The 17,472-nt window shown below is 40.4% G+C and overlaps 1 protein-coding gene across 1 annotated transcript in view; it reads right to left on the bottom strand.

Moving 5' to 3' along the window:
• Positions 1–5,796: 5,796 nt before the first annotated feature.
• LOC130682674 (uncharacterized protein C2orf78-like) overlaps positions 5,797–17,472 on the bottom strand; it is a 12,963-nt gene continuing 1,287 nt past the window's right edge. The window contains exons 2-4 of the mRNA XM_057497533.1: positions 12,112–12,244; positions 8,613–9,299; positions 5,797–7,805 (exon numbers count right to left, since the gene is read on the bottom strand). Coding sequence (XP_057353516.1) covers positions 5,959–7,805; positions 8,613–9,299; positions 12,112–12,244 — 2,667 coding nt within the window. The 3' untranslated portion in view covers positions 5,797–5,958. The remainder of the gene's footprint in view (positions 7,806–8,612; positions 9,300–12,111; positions 12,245–17,472) is intronic.

Raw genomic sequence — 17,472 nt, 5'->3', positions numbered from 1 at the left:
GTGACATACAGAATAGTTTCACTGCACTAAAAAGGCCTTCTTTCAAGGATAATAGTTCAAAGAAGGAACCAAATGGTCTCCTTAATTATACATTTGGCAGTAAGCTTTGAATATGCTTACGAAATGCTGTAAGCTTTTGTGTTCTATATTTTGAAAATGAAGTAAGCTTGGAATAAGAGTAGTAGTAGTCTAATAGAAAGGAATACTTCATATGTCCCTAGCACTTATTTTAAGCAGTTGCCTGAGCATGTGTGAGCATCAGAGGAAAAGACAGTTCTCTCAGTTGCATGCTTTCTATTCCTAATGCCTTTTGCTATTGATACAGAAACCCATATAATCTGTTGGCCCATGTAGCATATCAGTGGGGAAGAATTTTCCTTCCAACAGTTGCATGGCCTTGGGAGACAATGACACCTAACGTTTGTTAGTATTTGCATAGCAGTTTGCCATGTAAAAACTGCTTGCATGTACACTGACTTAGTTGATCCTTGTAACAGTCCTTTGCTGATGAGGTAGTAGTACTAATATCCCCTAGTGATTGTCTTTCTGTGATATTAGCAGTCACTGATGATTGATAGTTACATCCATTAATTTGTTCAGGGCTTTGAGAAAAGGTGAATTCTGTTGTTGTTTTCTTCATTTATTAGCTGGGTATACTTCCTTCAAGAGAAGTTGCCCCTCATTATCTATTTGGTTGCCCAGTTGTAGTGTCATGATTCTTTCCTTTTATTTAACAGTTTTCAAAATAATGAGCTGATTCACTAGTATCCTCCAGTGGTGACCAATGGGATTTTGTTTTGTTTATTTATTTGTATCACTGTGGACTCCATTGCAGTTATTATTGTTAACTGAGGCCCCGTCTTCGGCCAGTTGGAGCTTCTCAGTTAGGCTCCCGAGTCCTTTTTTATCAGAGCTGGGTCAGAGATAGGAAATGTCTTTCTATGTTTGCTTTTAAAATAACATACATCAAAAGTTCACATTGATACTTTCCGTTTAAGTTCAGAACAACAGGATTTTCAGTTAAGCTCTTCTGTCTTTTATCAGTACCTACTCTCTCCCACGCCAAGAATAGCAGTTCTCAACAGTGTCTGAAATTTGCTTTGTCTCACAATTCAAATCCAAGTTCTTCTCTGACTCATTCTACTTAAATCACAGCTGCTTTGTGGCCCCTGAAATGTAAAATATTAGGTAGAACTATTTATGTAATTTCTGGTGACATATACATTCATTCACATGGACTTTCCTTGCAGTTTTATGTGCCTATTGACTATCCATCCTGCAGTTTTAATGAAAAGCAAGTGATACTTCCAGGTTGAAGCAGCTTTGGGGAACAAAATGGCTCTTTTAGCAGAATTACTGACATGCCAAGTTTATTATAATCTCTTGGTTTTATTCTGGCTCCTCTAATTCATTTTTAATTTTTTCCCTAGAGATGAAATAATACCCATTTTCATTGTTTTGCATTATAGGCCTTACCAGAAACTGTTCCTTACTTAAAAATTTATACAATTGGGCATCAGGTACCTGATGATGACACTACTTTTAAATTCAAATATGCTGTTAATGGGTTTTTGAAAGAAAATAAAGATAATGTGAGTTTTTTTTTTTCTTACCTGAACTTCAGTATGCATTGTGAATGGGGTTGGGAGTTTTTAATATTTTTAATAGTTTTGCCATTGGGCCTATTGTGTTTAATATTATTAAAGTGGAAATGTCAGGTGTCAGATGCTAATAGAGTGAGGTGTTACTTCTTCTTATGGGCACAAAGTTAGTTTGGAAAGTGATTTTAGTGAGAGATATGAACTGAACTAGCTTATTCATCTATTTTTTAAAAATTTGATTGGGAAATATAAAAATGTTCTTTTATATATTGGTTAAGAGGTGGGACATAAAGGAAAAGATAAAGAATCTCAGGGTCTTAGAGTATATAAAAGAGACAACAAAAGGCGAAGTTTTGGAGTGAGACAGACCCCTAGAAGTGAAACAAATGGACCAGTGGAGTGGCATCCTCATCATGGGTATTTAAGATATTCCTGCCATTTTTCCACTTTGGATTCAAGTGGGGAAGGACACTGCCACCTCTTACTGTCATTCTGCAGACAGAAAGAGCTTAAAAAGTCCAGTGTTTTCTTGTTCCTGCTTTAAAGTCTACCTTACTCTGTTGCAAATAGATCTTAATAGCTTCTGAATTTTAAGGATCCATGTGCCTTTTTCTGGCATCTCACTATCAGGAAGACTATTGCATTTGTCATATTTTAAAACTGAGGTCCCTTGTCTTTGGAAAGTGACTGGCCCACAGCGTGAAGTGTTCATTTGGCCATCTTTCTAAATTTAGCTTGAGAAATATACACTATTGAGCTGGACAGACAGTAATATTGCATATGTGTGTGTGTATATATATATATATATATATACACACATATCAACAGGGAGTAGGGGAAAAAGAATAGAGATGGCATTGGGAAGTTAGGGGATGAAAGAGAGAGACAGGAGTTTTAAGATTAACTTTTAAACTACAACCTTGTTGTTTAATGTGGGCACTGGCTCTTAAATATCATAAGCCCCATTCACATATCTTCCTTCCACTTTGACTTTAGAACTTGGGAGGCTGAGCCTTGAGCAGGGCATCGATAGATAAGGTAAATTTTCTAATTTGTATAAATTGTAGTTACAGAAACATCACCTCTTAAGATGTTAGGGAGCCGCTGCCAGCTTGCTCGCTCCTTCAGGCTCCTTTCCCTAGAACTACTGATGGCATCCCATCTGTTCCATGAGGGCTAAAGGTCCCTGAGAGTGCCCGAGGACCCATTGGTAAATCTCGGTCCCTCTCGGGTGTAGTCGTTGCACAGGCTGGCCCCGTGTTGGTCGTCTGCCCCCATGGTGCTAACTTGACGGGGCTCTGCCGTAGCGGTCTCGGGGCCTTGCTTATCATCCATTCTGGCCACCTCTATGACAGGCCCCTCCACAGACACCAGCTCCCAGATGTAGAGGATACGACATTTTCCACCGTAAAGACAGTGGGTTAATTATAATAAAAGAATTAAGTGCAACGGGAATATAGAGGAGAGACTGAGGAAGGCCTCACTGAGGAGACAGCATCTGGGCTAGGTGGTGAGAGAATTTCACTAAAATGAGGAAAGGACAGCCCAGGTATCAGGAAATGTACAAAAGCCACAGAGCTTGGACATGTGCCATGGAGAGGCAGCCTCTGCTGTGTGAGGGGGTAGTGTGAAAGGGCGTGGAATTCATATGTGCACTTCCAACAAATATTTATGTGATACCTGCTAAGTTGAAGGCACTGTTGTGGGAAGTAGGAGCAGAGGACAGTTCTTGCTCCTCCATCCTCTGCATTCTAGCCGGGGAGAGAGAATGAAGTGAGTACATGGAATGTCATGACGATAAGTGCTTTGGAGAGCACCAAACAGGATGGAGAAGGGAGGGAGTGTGCTGGGTGGTCAGGGAAGGTGTATGAAGATGTTGTTTGAGCACAGCCTTAAAGGAAATGAGGAACCAAGCCACTGGGTATTAGAGGGGTGGTGGAAAAGTGTCCTAAAGCAGAGGGAATAGTGGTACAAAGCCTCTGAGGCACGACTACGCTCAGCAGGTTTGAGGACTAGTAAGGAAGTCAGTGTGGCTGGAGTAGGGAGGGAGCACTGAGTTTAGAGCAGTAGAAAATGGAATCAGAGAGGCTGGCAGTGGGCAGGAGGGAGGTGGGTCATGCAGGCCCTTGTAAGCCATAGTTTGGATCATTGTGGAATTACAGGTGAGTTGGAGACACAGATTGATATCTGTTTATAAGAGTTCTAAATGCTATGCTCAGAGTGTGGGCATTACTGTATGCTAAATGAAGATTTTTAGGCAACGGAGTAACCCAACCAAGTTTACATTTCGGAAAGATAACATCTTCCATATGGAGGAGCAATTGAAATAGTAGCGATTAGAAGTAGGAAGGTAGTAATCCAGACAGTAAAAATCAAGTCCTCTCTTATCAGACACCAGCTAGTCACAGACCTACGCTTTGCAGGCGTAAATAAAAAACTACAGTTTTAAACTTTAATTTCTTTATAATGCTTTTAAATGATGGACTAAGAAATTCTGTGGCACACTTGGAGAAATCTTAGACTTGTTTCTAGACTTAGTTCTGTTTGCCTGCTGTGTAGCTTAGACTTAACATATTTCCAAGTCTTGCTTTTTCATCGTAAAATAGGGGCAGAGCTGTTCATCTGGGTACTTGCCAGGGTGCAGGGGCCCGTGGCCTGCGGGGAGCAGGCAGTGAGAGGAGGAGCTGAAGCACCTTGGGGCCTTGAAGGAGTGCTATAGGACCTGTTTTTTTAATAACTCCGCATCAGAAGTGAACCTCCCATTTGTGTCACTCAAAACCAGATTTCATTCTTCTTCTATCCTGTTTTGTTTTTTTTCCCACTCCCTTTTCCTGTACTTAAATCAATCACTGATGGGCGCTCTCTAGGAAGACAGATGGGTTTATCTCAATATGGTTTAGCTGTTTGGACCTGACCAGGCCTTCTCCCGTCTATACCCTTGCGTCTAACTGGGGGCTCTTCACAGTTTCCCAGAGAGTGAATTTTGACTTGGTATTAGATAATTCTTTATAGTATGTTCCTAAACACAAAATCACATTCCTCTTCAGAGTTACGCCTTTTCAGGGTAGTGGTAGTGTTGTGTGACTAAGAAATGTCACTCTCCAGAAAGGCGCATCACTTGTTGGTAGTGTGCCGTGACTTTAACCCTATTCCCTGTTTTACAGACAACTTATCGGCGTCCACTGTACCCATTTTGTAAACAGGACTGGCTACCTCATCTGCAGGTGAGTTGCCAACCTCGAGAGGCAGACCCTGTTCCAGTTGTTTGGTTTACAATAGTAATGTAAGCTGGTTGCAGAAAATCAGCGTAGAAGCTTATGAAGGAGAAAGGAGTCTTACCCTCACGCAGAGATACCACCGGCAATCGTTTAACCTGTTTTTTCACTTTAAAAATGCAGACATACGCATATACATGTACTTCAATGGTATGATATTTATTTACTTACTTATTTTGAGAAGGGATTTTATTTTTTATTTTTATTTAAAAATTTTTAATTGAAGTATATTTGACATACTAATTTCAGGTTAATGGTATAATATTTAGACATCCTGTTTTATAATTTAGTGTATGGCAGATGTCTTCATATTAAAGTCTTTGGAGACCTCATTCTTTTTTAAGGTTGCATTGCACCTTCGCTTACTGATGAACATAAGAAAATCATAAGTTGTTGATATTATAAAATATTGAAGGAATGAATATTCCTGTATGAACGTCTTTGAATACATATATACTGTCTTCTCAGAGACCATTTCACTCAGAATGGAATTTCTGAATCAGAGCAACCCTTGTGTTTTTGTGGATGTTGCTCCACTGTGCCAATTTATGTTCATTCAGAAAATATGTATTAGGCATCTTCTTTGTGTAAGCACTGTGCTGGGTGCTGGCAAAAAGACTGGTGTGACTTTGTGGGCAGAGAGACTTGACCAGCCTTCTCTGAATCCTACCAGTCTAGAGAGGAAATATATACTTGAGAATCACATAGTTGCCTGTAGAATTACAACCCAAACAAGTGTGGACAGGTATATGTACATGTGAAAACTTATATCTATGTGTGGAAACATATCTATCTCTATCTATCTACTTGTGGAAACATATCTATCTGTCTATGTGTGGAAACTTAAATCTATCTATGTGTGTAAACTTATATCTATCTATATCTATCTACATGTGGAAACATACCTATCTACGTGTGGAAACTTTTATCTATCTATATCTATCTACATGTGGAAACATATCTATCTATCTACGTGTGGAAACTTTTATCTATCCATATCTATCTATCTGTCTACATGTGGAAACTTATATCTATCTATCTGCATCTGGTAACCAAAGTGGCACCAACAATCCTATCATCTCTTACATTATTATATAGCCATAGGAGTCAGCAATTTCCATCTCCTTTTCCCTTTCAATGAAAAACTGTATTTTCCCCAAGGAGGTGTATTTGGCAGCATTCTCACGCTCTTGTTGAGCCTGCCTCTTCATAGCTTCCCGCTCTGGCCTCTGCTCTTCTGTGACGGGCTCTGACACTTCTGGCCCAAGGATGTCAGATATCCTCCATGGACGTGGTATGAAGAAGTAGACCTCTTGGTTTATATATGGGCTTTTAGGCTTGGGTGGAGGCTTGTTCTGGGGCACAGCAGTGGGAATGGGCTCCTGCTGGAGAGAAGTGCAAGGTAGTGTTCTGTAGGGTACAGGTCTAGAAGCAGCAGACTTGGTGACACTAGGCTGGGTAGACTTAGTCAGGTCTGGTTGGGTTGAGTTGGTCGAGACTGGACCCAGAGATGAGCAGGCAGGATCTGTTAAAGATGCAGGGGCTTGCTGGGATGAATTGACTGCAGTAGACAGAGCTGCATTTGTAGAGCCAGGCTGGGTAGAGGACGCCAAAGCTGGCTGGTCTGAGGCCGGAGACCATCGCCTACGAGGAACTCGGCAAACTGGAGACCTTTCCTCCGTCAAAAAATGCAAAGGCACAAATTTGAGCTTCCCAGGAGGTGGCAGTTCACTCTGAGATGGAGATGGACACTCTTTGTTGACACTGCCATCTGGTTTCTGGTCTTTGACATGAGTTCTCTGAAGTCTTTTCCCCTCACGTAGAATATTCAGCCGTGGTTTGGTGGCCAGGGGTGGCTGGGGGTCTTTGGGGTTCCTCGAATTTCCCAAGTCCTGGGAAGAAGAGAATCGAGGTTTCTTATCAATCCTCTTCCCCAGTGCATGAAAAACCTGCACAGACTCCAGCATGTGCATGCCTAGCCTGCTTAGAGGTGTTTCAAAGTTCTCTTGGCTGAGCTCAGGTTCATCTTTCTTCCGCTTCATCCGGGGAATGGTTGGCTCTTTTTGTGCTTTGACTTTGTTTCCAGACTGCTCACCCTCTTCAGCTTTCTTGGAGTTCCTTTTTCTGGTTCTTGTGGTCTTCTGTGCACTGCTCCTAGTTTTTCTGGTCCTCCTTGGTGCAGTGATTGGAGATTTGCATCTAGAACGCTTGGACTTGTTTGCAGGGGCCTCATCACCATCTGCAACATTGCAGATATTCATGTCTCCCTCCGTTGCCTCGGGAGCACCACTGAGAGGCTCAGAGGCTTCATGATTGTTCTTCATTGCTTGACCAGAAGACCTCTTTTTTGCACATGACCTTTTCTGCACCTGGTTTAATTCGGTGGCTCTGGTATCTTGGGTTTTGCTCATCTTGGGACCTTTGGACTGAATAAAGTTTTTCAAGGAACTGAAGAACTGAGGAAGGTGACTGTCTCCTGCCTGGTCAGCAACGTTTGCAAAACTGCTGTTCGATTCGTTCTCTTTTATAAGTGTGCCTTGGTCCTCAAGGCTCAGGCTATTGTTCCCCAGATCAATGTTTTCAGAACGAGGCTGCTTCTCTCGGTTGAGGGGATCAGTGCAGGCCTGGAGATGGTGAGTATCAGGGATGTGTATAGGCAGTAGTACATCATCTTGGTTTTCTGCTGTGATCTGGGAGGCATCCAGAGGCTTCAGAAGCTTGTTTTTACTATCCTCCATATTGTTATTCTGTGTTTGTTCCTGATTTTTAGCTGGAGGAAGTGTCGAGGGATTACCAGAACCGTGCACTGAAGCTCTCACTGAAATGCCTCCAACCTCAGGTGGTGGGTTATTCTCAAGTGTCTGGCTATGTGGATGTTGTGGCAGACAAAATATCTGGTGAGGCTGCAAACCCCGGGAAGTCTCCATCACTACAAAGGAACAAAGAAGAAGTCAGTCTTTGGTAAGTGAGATGCTTCTAGATGCAACACAGAAACCATGCACTGCTCAACATGGACAAGACTTTTCTACTAGTTCTTAAGAGTCATGGGCAGCACCCTGTGCTAGGAGATAGAGGAGGCAGCTGTTCTAGTTCTTACTGCTGATCATTTGATGTCACTTTGCTTGGTTTCCTTTGTACTTCATAGGACTTTTAGAAGACAAATAAAAGGTAAAAGTGATTTTTAAAATATGAAATGTTTTACAAGGCCTAGCAGTCTTATATGTAGTCTTCAATAATCCTATCTTCTTTCCTGAGAAGTTACGAAAACCTCACCCATAGACTAAGAGAGAGAATGGAGTTCTTCCTCATGAAATATGTAAGCAAGGACAGATTCATATCCTGCTTGTTTTGGACAAGATCCCTGAACAAAAGGTCTTAAATCCTGGTGTCAATTAAGAAAGTGAGGGAAAGTTAAACTGGTACTATCACAATAAGTGAAATGCCTTCCAAAAATCAGGACTAGATCAGGAAAAGGGAGTTCCTTGCAGTGTGGGAGTGTGCAGGGGGAGTGATGAGCTAGGGCCGTGAAAAGCATGTTATCCCTTGGCATGCTCTCTGTGCTTGTGGCATAGATGACCGTCACAGTGTCCTGCCTTCCCACCTCCATTAGGTCTGAAAATGAAGAGCACTGAGAGAGAGTGGTGGTTATTGAAGTCTCAGGACTTGAACTCTACCTATTTGACCTTTCTTTTGAATGCTAACCTTATTCCTCTCCATACGTGCTGTTTGCACTCACCTTGAAAACGTGTTTCTGTGATGGTTTGAGTAGACACGTAGTAGTGGATTCCAGATGTGGAGAGTGGTGGTTGGGTACCTGCGGGCTGAATCTCCTGCAGTACCATCATTTCTGGTTGAGGGGCAGAGGCCCTACTTCCTGTATTTGTCACAGAGCCATAGGATTGCCAGCAGGGGACAAGTTCTCCAGATCGCAGAGTCCCCGTTGTGCCTCGATTGTAATAATATATCTGGCTCCCTTGCTGGTAAGGATGTGACAGACTATGTCCCTGATTTAGCATCTGGGTTGGTATTCCCTGAACAAGCCTGCCAGGAAGTGATGGATACACAGGGACCATGTAATTGGCATACGAAGTCTGAGCATACTGAGTTGCCATACTCATGGCTCTGTTCTGGTTAGTGACAGTCATAGTGAAGTCTCCGACTGAAGTGGAGATCTGGCGCTGGCTGGTAACTGCAGACAACATAGTTGTGCTGGGATGTTGGTAAAGGTAGGCAGTACCCATGAGTGGCTGGAAAGAGGTGCCAGAGGCTGATGGCGGCAGCCATGTCGAACTGGCAGTGGGAGCAGAGACTCTGGAGAAATCGCAGCCTCTTCCTGTTAAGGAAGAAGCTGCATGGCTCACCACAGGAGCAGGGAGCTGCAGAGAATGTGAAGTTCCAAGTAAAGATGGATTTTGGAAATTTTCTGTAGGGAAAAAAATCAGTGAGGTTGAAAATTCTCTGTCAGAGTAGCAGCATTACCTTAAAGTTGCTGCTATCAGGAAGACTGTAACATCAACTCACTAGACATAGCAAGAATCAGTGCCTTTCTGCTGGTTCTCAGTGCTGGAGCAGTTTGATATCCTTCAGTACTCACTGCCCATGCTCCCAGCTTGGTCAGATGTGCAGAAGACCCAGGAGAGGGGTTCCTAAAGGTTCTCTAGGCTAGAAGCAACCTTCTCCCTGCCCTTCTTCCCTATGAGCCTGCATTAGTATCTTCTCCTGTGCTATTTCCTAGAATTGAAGCATTTTAGAACTGGGAGGTCCCTCAAGAACTTCTAATACTCTTGTTTTACAAGTGAGGAAACTGAGGCTTAGAGAGGTCAGATGGGCTTGTTCGAGTTCTTCCAGTATGTTAGTGTCATTACCAGGTTAAAGGACCCTAAGTATCCTGCCTTCCTTGCCAGGACTCTACTCTGAGCATTACACTGCCCAATACCAGAAGAAATAAAACTTTTCATATGGGCACCCCCCTTTTTTTTGGTCCATTGGAAAATAGCACATCTGCTCCCATTGTAATCCTCAGTGTCTCATTTTGCTTGTGCAGTTCACATGCTCTTACCCAGAGTTCACATATAGCTTAGTCCAGTTGGTAAATTTAAGCGGTCATTCTTACCCTCTTCAAGCCAGGTTTCTGATCCTCCCTCAAAATGACTACCTGAGAGTGAGTTTCTCAAAAAGTGCTTTTTGGGAGAAAAAAATTATTTAAACTCTGTGAGCTTTAGGTTATTCTTCTATAAAGTGGTTATAATAGTAACAATAATGACAGTAAAAATTCATACATGGATAAAAGTGATATTATATATGGTTTATATAGAGGAAAATGTAAGTTCTGGAAAGATAATGAGAAAAATTATGAAAAACATATCACAAAACTAAAAAAGAAATATGGAGATACTAATGGAAACTGGGGTATGTATGGAGCAAGCATTAAGCATAAGTTTACTATTAAATGGAGGTCTGTGTCGTATGTGCAATAGTATGAAAGTGAATATTGCCTACTGTATGTTAGTGAGTACTACTGACCAACAAACAGCCCACAGTAGAAGGTGATTTTGAATGAATTCCTAGACAGTACATTCAGACAGAGAAGATAATATCAGTAAAAAGTTGCATAAACAGCAGCTAAATGCAATAAATGTGTAAGTACAGGTAGCTACAATTTTTGTAGAAAAATATTTCAGTAAAAACTGAGGCAAAGCAGAGAGCAAGATACTAAGTATAAAGGAATTCCATTATTGTGCTCTTTCATAGCTGTCTGAATATTAGCCAGCAAGTAACAGATATCAAGCCTAGTAGAAATCTATATATTTCAATTAATATAATCACATAAGAGAAGAGAAAAGAACAATTAACAAGTATCATGAAGGTTTTAATATTTATCTTAAAATCTACATCATAGTCTTCAACATCCAGGAAAATGTCCCCAAAGCCCAGAAAAACCATCATGGCTAGAATTAAATTAAATTTTTTTAATTTAGGAAAACACAAAGGACTGCACAAAATTTTATTAGATAAATGTGGAATTAAAGTTGTGGGGCTTGATTTTTCCTTCTTAGAATAGCTAATATCTAAAAGCAGATAATGGGTGTTTATTAGTGTGCTCTCTGTATTAGGAAGAAAATAACTAAAGATAGAAAGCAGTCTTGACTTGGAACTTACTTATCACAAAAGCAGTTAGTCCTGATTCAAGTGAGGAGATAACATTTTTTAAAAAGACTTAATTTTATTCTTAATAGGCAGAACATCTACATAGTTTAAAAATCAGAATGACATAAAATAGTGAAAATTCTGTTTCCTTCACTCTCCTAGATAACCATTTTAGTTTCTTGTTTATAGGAAGCATGATTTCTAAAACATACTTCTAAAATGTTTACATTCAAAACTGTAAGGTGTCCTCTGTGGTTCACAGAGGCAACAGGAAAAAACGAACAAGCTCCTTGTTTCTGATGTGATACCCTGTCTGGCCTTACTGTCCTTAGTCTACTCATGGAAGCATTTGCTTAAATCAACTGTGTTCTGCCCTGCTCTGAGCAGATTTCATTCTATGCTTCTGCTTTAATTTAAAATCTTTGATTCCTTCAACATTCCACTCAAACTGCTCCTTTTTGATGAGAGCTGCTCCATGCTTGCCTTCATTCTTATATTTTCTCTACCCTCTTGGTTCCTGTTGGCCTGTGCTGATGAAAACAATCTTCAACTTCCTTCCTTTTGAATAGCCTAGTACTCTCTATCCTTTCTCCTTACTTTCTCTTTTCACCTAGTTTAGGTAGAACACTCCAAAATGTGTGGATAGTACTTTTTGAACATCATTAAATTAAAAATAGTTGATTTGAAACTTTAGTGGAGGGAGGCCACTACAGATGATACATCTCAACATATACTGCCAGTTTCCTACATCACCTTGTTTTCTCTGTTTCTGTTGAAGCTCTTTCAAGATACCTCTGATTTCATTTTCTACATTGGTGCCCTTTAAAACTCAATATTGGAAAAGAAAGGGTCCAGAGAGAAGTAATCTGCCATCCTAATGTAACAGATGAGCAAAAAACAGTTTTTCTTGGAGAGTCAATGACTTTTCCAAAGTCACACAGCTAGTAAATGTCAAAGTCAAAACTGAAATTAGGTCTCCAGATTTCTAGTTTACACTTGCCCCCATTATTTCATGCTATTTTAAATCTGTACTACATTTAGGGGCAAAAAAAATGTAATGAAAATCTTTAAAAAGTTCCTTTCCTTACCAGACATGGTCAGAGAAGAAGAGGAAACAACAACTGTAGATATAAGAGATGAGGATAATATAGTAGATGATATCTCAGTGACTGAAGCCAAAGAGCACGTGTGTCCAGGATGAAGATCACTGGTCACTGGTCCCTTGAGATGATCCAGGTTTGTTTATAAGCAGCTCCATGGAAACCCCAAGATTCCAGCAGGTGTGGTAGGTTGGTGGGAGAACGATGTCACAAGCAGGCAGTGTGAGGTAGCCAATATGGAGGTCGGATTCCCAACTAGAAGGCAGGATTTGACGGAGGGAGTAGTAGCAGAGCTAAAACAACACCTAAATGGCTGAGTGTGTGAAGGTGGAATCCTACAAGACAGGTGTGATAGCCTCACTTCCCCCCAGGATCTTATGTAGGAGAAATCATCTCAACATTTCTTATACATGTTCATTACTATAAAATACTAATTATTTATAATATATTTTATAACATATATGACACATTTTAAATTATATGTACTGTTCATTAATATCCTTAGGAAGGAGCAACATTTAGGTTGAACAGTTACACTTGTTCTGAAATCATATCAGTTTATCTGTTTAATGAACTTGCCCTTTTTTCGGAGCACAGGAAGGGATCAAGGAGCTCTTTCTGTAACTTGGTTCAAGAATTGGATGAATTTGTTGAGTGCACCTTGTGAGGAAAGATGTGTTCCAAGGATCTTTCCTTTTAGTTTCTTCTCCTTGAATCTGATCTTCCTTGGGCTGCGCTGGGGTAAGCCAGGTTGCACTTGCACCTCTATTCTGCTTTCCTTTTTTTCTTCGTTGTAGGCATTGTTTCTGGGACAAGCCTTGATCCGGCAGTCTCACGCTCATGGATGTTACTTTCTGTCAGCTTCCAGCAGCAGGGGTGCTGTTTTTAAGTGCCTGATCCTTCCCAATTTGAGCTCTGCTCATTAGATGCAAACACCAGAGAGCTAGAAGACATCACTGATTGCAAACCTTTCCTCTTCCAGCCTTTGGTTGCAGTTCTTTTGACCATAATTTGTTATCTCTGGCTTCTTAGGCTGCACAGGTATCCTGCCATCCCACTCTTTTATACACGAGAGACATTGCTGATATTTTCCCTTTCCCTTCTCACATAGTAAAACCAGTATTGCATTTAGAGTAGCCTCCTCCCCCCTTGCAAACAGGTAGGGTCTTGGAACCCTAGGATTCTCTGCCTGCCATGCTTGGGCCCAATGCAGGCAAGCTGAGGAGGAGAATAGTTAGAGAAAGAGACCATTCCTGGAGAGCAGGGAACAGGCAAGGTGAACAGACACAGAAAGAGAGATTAGTGTGGCCTTTTCAGTTTCTATAAGAATCAAGTTGACACATTTTGAGCCTCATGTTAACAGAACAGACAGTTCAAAATATATGTAATATATTTTAGGTAGCTAGATAGTGCAGCAATTGCTATGAATTCTGTACCCTGAAGAGAATAATCATAAATATATTTTCCCATCTTGTTTGATGTCAGAGTACCTCATTTCCTCACTCACTGGTATGTTTGTACACTATAGATGGTTTCTAAAAAGCTCTTGTTTTGTCTACACGGTTTCTCCTTCTCCCATTTTCAAGGAATCCAGCATTGTATGACATATTGCATGTTTTCCTGTTGTTGATTGTTTATTTTGAAGCATCATGAGCTAACCTGACTTGATGGATTTAGTGGAGAGATTTAACAAGGAGCCTGTGAAAAGGTAATTTTGGTGAGTCACACTGTGCATGCAAACATAAGGACAGATGCCTGCCCTCAGTGGCTGGATTGCTTCTGTTTTTGCTCCCTGTTTAGTGGAACTCACTAAGGGCTCTCTGTAACTGTGATAAAGTGAATTAGGGCTGAGTACCTAGAGATCTATGTGGTGGAAGCTGGTTTGGTGGAGGAAATCTATGCATCTGTTCCTTGGTGGTACGCCTTTAGAGGTGCCTAGATTCATCTATCTAGGGACTTGCCCAGTGTGATGAGCAGGAGGTATGTGATATGAGATGGCAAAAACCCACATGAAGATACAGCATAGATGGTTCTTCTTTTTCATTTATAGGTCACATATTCATTTGTAGACACATATTTCACTTATTGGCTTACTTTTCCTATTAGGAGATATGAGTCTTTTCAGTGATGGGGAGTGATGCTTATTTGAGAAGAGATTGTGAAGGGTATTGAAGTGTAGAGAGAGAACTTAAGCTTAGAAATTTTTCCCAAGATTTTCTCCCTGAGCTTCATACCTCTGAAGCCTCCTTCCATGATATTAGTATGTAACGTGAGGCTAATGGCATATGGTAAATACCTGCAAGCCACATCAGTCTCCCTTTTCTCCACTTCCATGGGAATCAAGGGCATTGAAAGGTAAGGCAGTTTAGTTAGGTGGTGTAAGATTGGGGTATGTGTGGTAAGACAAATTCTGGTAGCAGTACAATGTTTACGTATTGAAATATTCAGTTCCAACATTCAATTCTATTTAAGCAAATCCTTAATTAGGCCTTTCCTGGTTCTCAGCCTTTGTAACTATTTTCTTTCTATAGATCCAGCCTTTTGTTGTTAGCTGCAGGCTCAACATGTCTTAAGCTCTATAAGAATCTTAAATGTAGGAGGAAGAACCTATAGAGCTTTGGTCTAACACTCTGGAACTTAGCATTAAGCCCTAACCTGACCTAAAGACTTATTTTTATATTTAGGTATTGTCTTGTCCCCAGACCCACCTCCTGTATTTTGTACTCTTCGGGATAACTGGGACTGTCTTGGTTTAACATAACAAGTCCATCCACGCCTGAGGCTCTTCCTTACTGTCTCCATTGCCACTTTTTGATTTGATTTAAGACTGAAATCCCTTAAACCCCCAGGGTTTGGTACCTGGGGGCCCTACCAGATAGCAGTAGATTTTGTTAGTGTCAATTATTTGGTGGTTCAGTGCTCCAGATATCCCTCATTCCTATATTTTCCATTCCACTACATAGCTATCGAGGCATTCTTTTACCTCATGTTGAATGCAGTCCCATCCAAAGACCCAATCTTTGTTAGTTCGCATGCTTTCTGGAAACCCTGTTAGGCCTCAGTCTGGATTTTCTTGTGTCAGCTATAACTGAGTTTGTTTCCACTTCAAGCTTTATCTTTTAGCAAACTGGAAGTGCAGGGTCAGTACAGGTTTTCTAGTTTCTGATAGATTTATGTTACAGTTTGTATATTGTCATGTCTGTAGATAGTTGTACCATTTTTACTTTTTGGTCTCTACATGCCTATTGGTGATTTTTTTCATGAATTCTAATATTTTATGATTTTATTCTAAAAAGGTATTTTTTCATGAATTCTAAAAGAATATTCAGCATCAAATTTGAATTGCCTAATTGTAACTTTGCAAACTGTGCTGTGCTAATAATTTATGTCTTTTCTTTTTCCAAATAGCAATTTACTAATATTGACCCACTTTTGATTATTATAATTAAAATTGTAAATGCTTATGTATTTCAACTTGGTCAGAATATGACTGCTCCACCAATGTTAAAGCTAGTGATCTATTTACCCACTCATTCATTCAGTAACCCTGGCTTTTCTGACACTGTTTTCTGAGCTCTAAATAGTTGCAAAGAATACTAACAGTGTATGAAAGGTACTTTCGGGAATTAGTAAAAAAATTCACTATTATAATTTTCTACAGTTTATCTGGGATTTAGTACTCTACTCTGCCTTCAGACGTACTGTAGGACATGCTGCCTTTGCTGTCCCACTGTGGCAAAATTCAGAATTTTTCTAACAAGTACAAATCCCTATGCCTGATACTGTGTGCAAATTTCAGACTCAAGCTTCATTCTTACCTCTCTGTTATTTCTTGGTGTTTTCTAACATGCAAATACATACTTATCCATGTCTAGCATGATACCTGGCAGCTGACCGGAACCCAAAAGAAGGTTCACTAAGAGTGGGAATGTAGGTTGATACAATATTTGTAGAGAGTAGTTAGGCAGTATCTTGCAAAATTTTAAGTTTGCATATCCTTCATTCCAGCAATTCTACTAGGAATTTACATATAGTTGTATACATGTGTTAGGCAACAGCAAGCAACTAAAACCCCTAACTAGGCACTCCTCTCTCTGAGGTCGCCTGCACTTTTTCTCTAAGTAACTTTAAATAAACCTTTTACTCTGCTTCACTACTGTGTCTCTGCCCTTCAATTCTTTGTCGTGGCGGGACAAGAACTGAGGAAAGCACACAAGGCTCCCCGAACACATATATAAGGATGCTCACATTGCAGCCTATCTTTAAGGGGGACAAAAAGTTGAAAACAACTGAAAGTTACAATATTGGACAGGTTATGTAAATTGTGGTACTTATAATCAGAGGAGTACTTTGCAGCCTTTAGAAAGAATAGAAAGGATGTTTGCATAAACTGACCAGGAAAATAAGCATCTAAGATAAATAGAAGAAACTACATATAGTGAAGGCAAATTCTGGCGTGCTAAGACTCCCACCCCTTAAGATCCAATCACCACCGACCAGAAGGTCGCCCACCCCTTAAGATCCAATCACCAACGCAGAACACACCCTACCCCTACTCCTTAAAAACGCGCTTCCTCACCCATGAGCTGCCGCTCCCTCCCTCTGGGGGCAGCCATTTTCTCTTTCAGACAATAAAGTCTTTTGTGTGGGCCTGTGTCTTCTGAGTTGTTCTGGGGTAAGGAGGGTCACGGTGAGATACCCTTTCACTAACCTAGATGGCTTTCCTATTGAATTGTTCAAATATTTAAGGAAGAAATGATATCAATTAAAACGTACTTTTCCATGGAGTAGAAAAAGCAAAAGGACTCCTCAGTTTATTCTATAAAGCTAAACTTACTATGATACTAAAATCAGCCAGACATAATAAGAAACTCAGCCTACAGAGTGAGAACTCTTAAACTTAAATGCAAAAGTCCTCAACTAACATATGAGTGAGTACAATTGCACAATAAAAAAAGAAAATCTAATATATCCCTACAAAGTGAGGCTAGGCCCAGGAACGTAAAGCTGATATAACATTCAAAAATCAATCTAATTCACCACATCAACAGACCAAAAAAAAAAAAAAAAAGGGAAAACTACACAATTGTCTGAATAGATGCAGAAAAAAAATTTCAACAAAATTTTCAACGTCTTGTCTTGACAAAAATTCCCAGTAAACTAGGAATAGAAGGATACTTCTTCAACCTGCTAAAGAAGATATGTAAAAAGCTTACAGCTGCAACCATACTAAACGCTAAAAGACCAAAAGATTTTACCAGAAGAATGGAAAGAGAAATTATTTCTTGTCTTAACCTCCTACTCACTCAAAACCTTAATGGAGCTCTTAGCCAGTGTAAGAAGGCAAGA

This window comes from Manis pentadactyla, chromosome 2 (genome assembly GCF_030020395.1).
Source record: "Manis pentadactyla isolate mManPen7 chromosome 2, mManPen7.hap1, whole genome shotgun sequence".
Taxonomy (NCBI): Eukaryota; Metazoa; Chordata; class Mammalia; order Pholidota; family Manidae; genus Manis; species Manis pentadactyla.
This window is presented reverse-complemented; position numbering and strand designations above follow the sequence as displayed.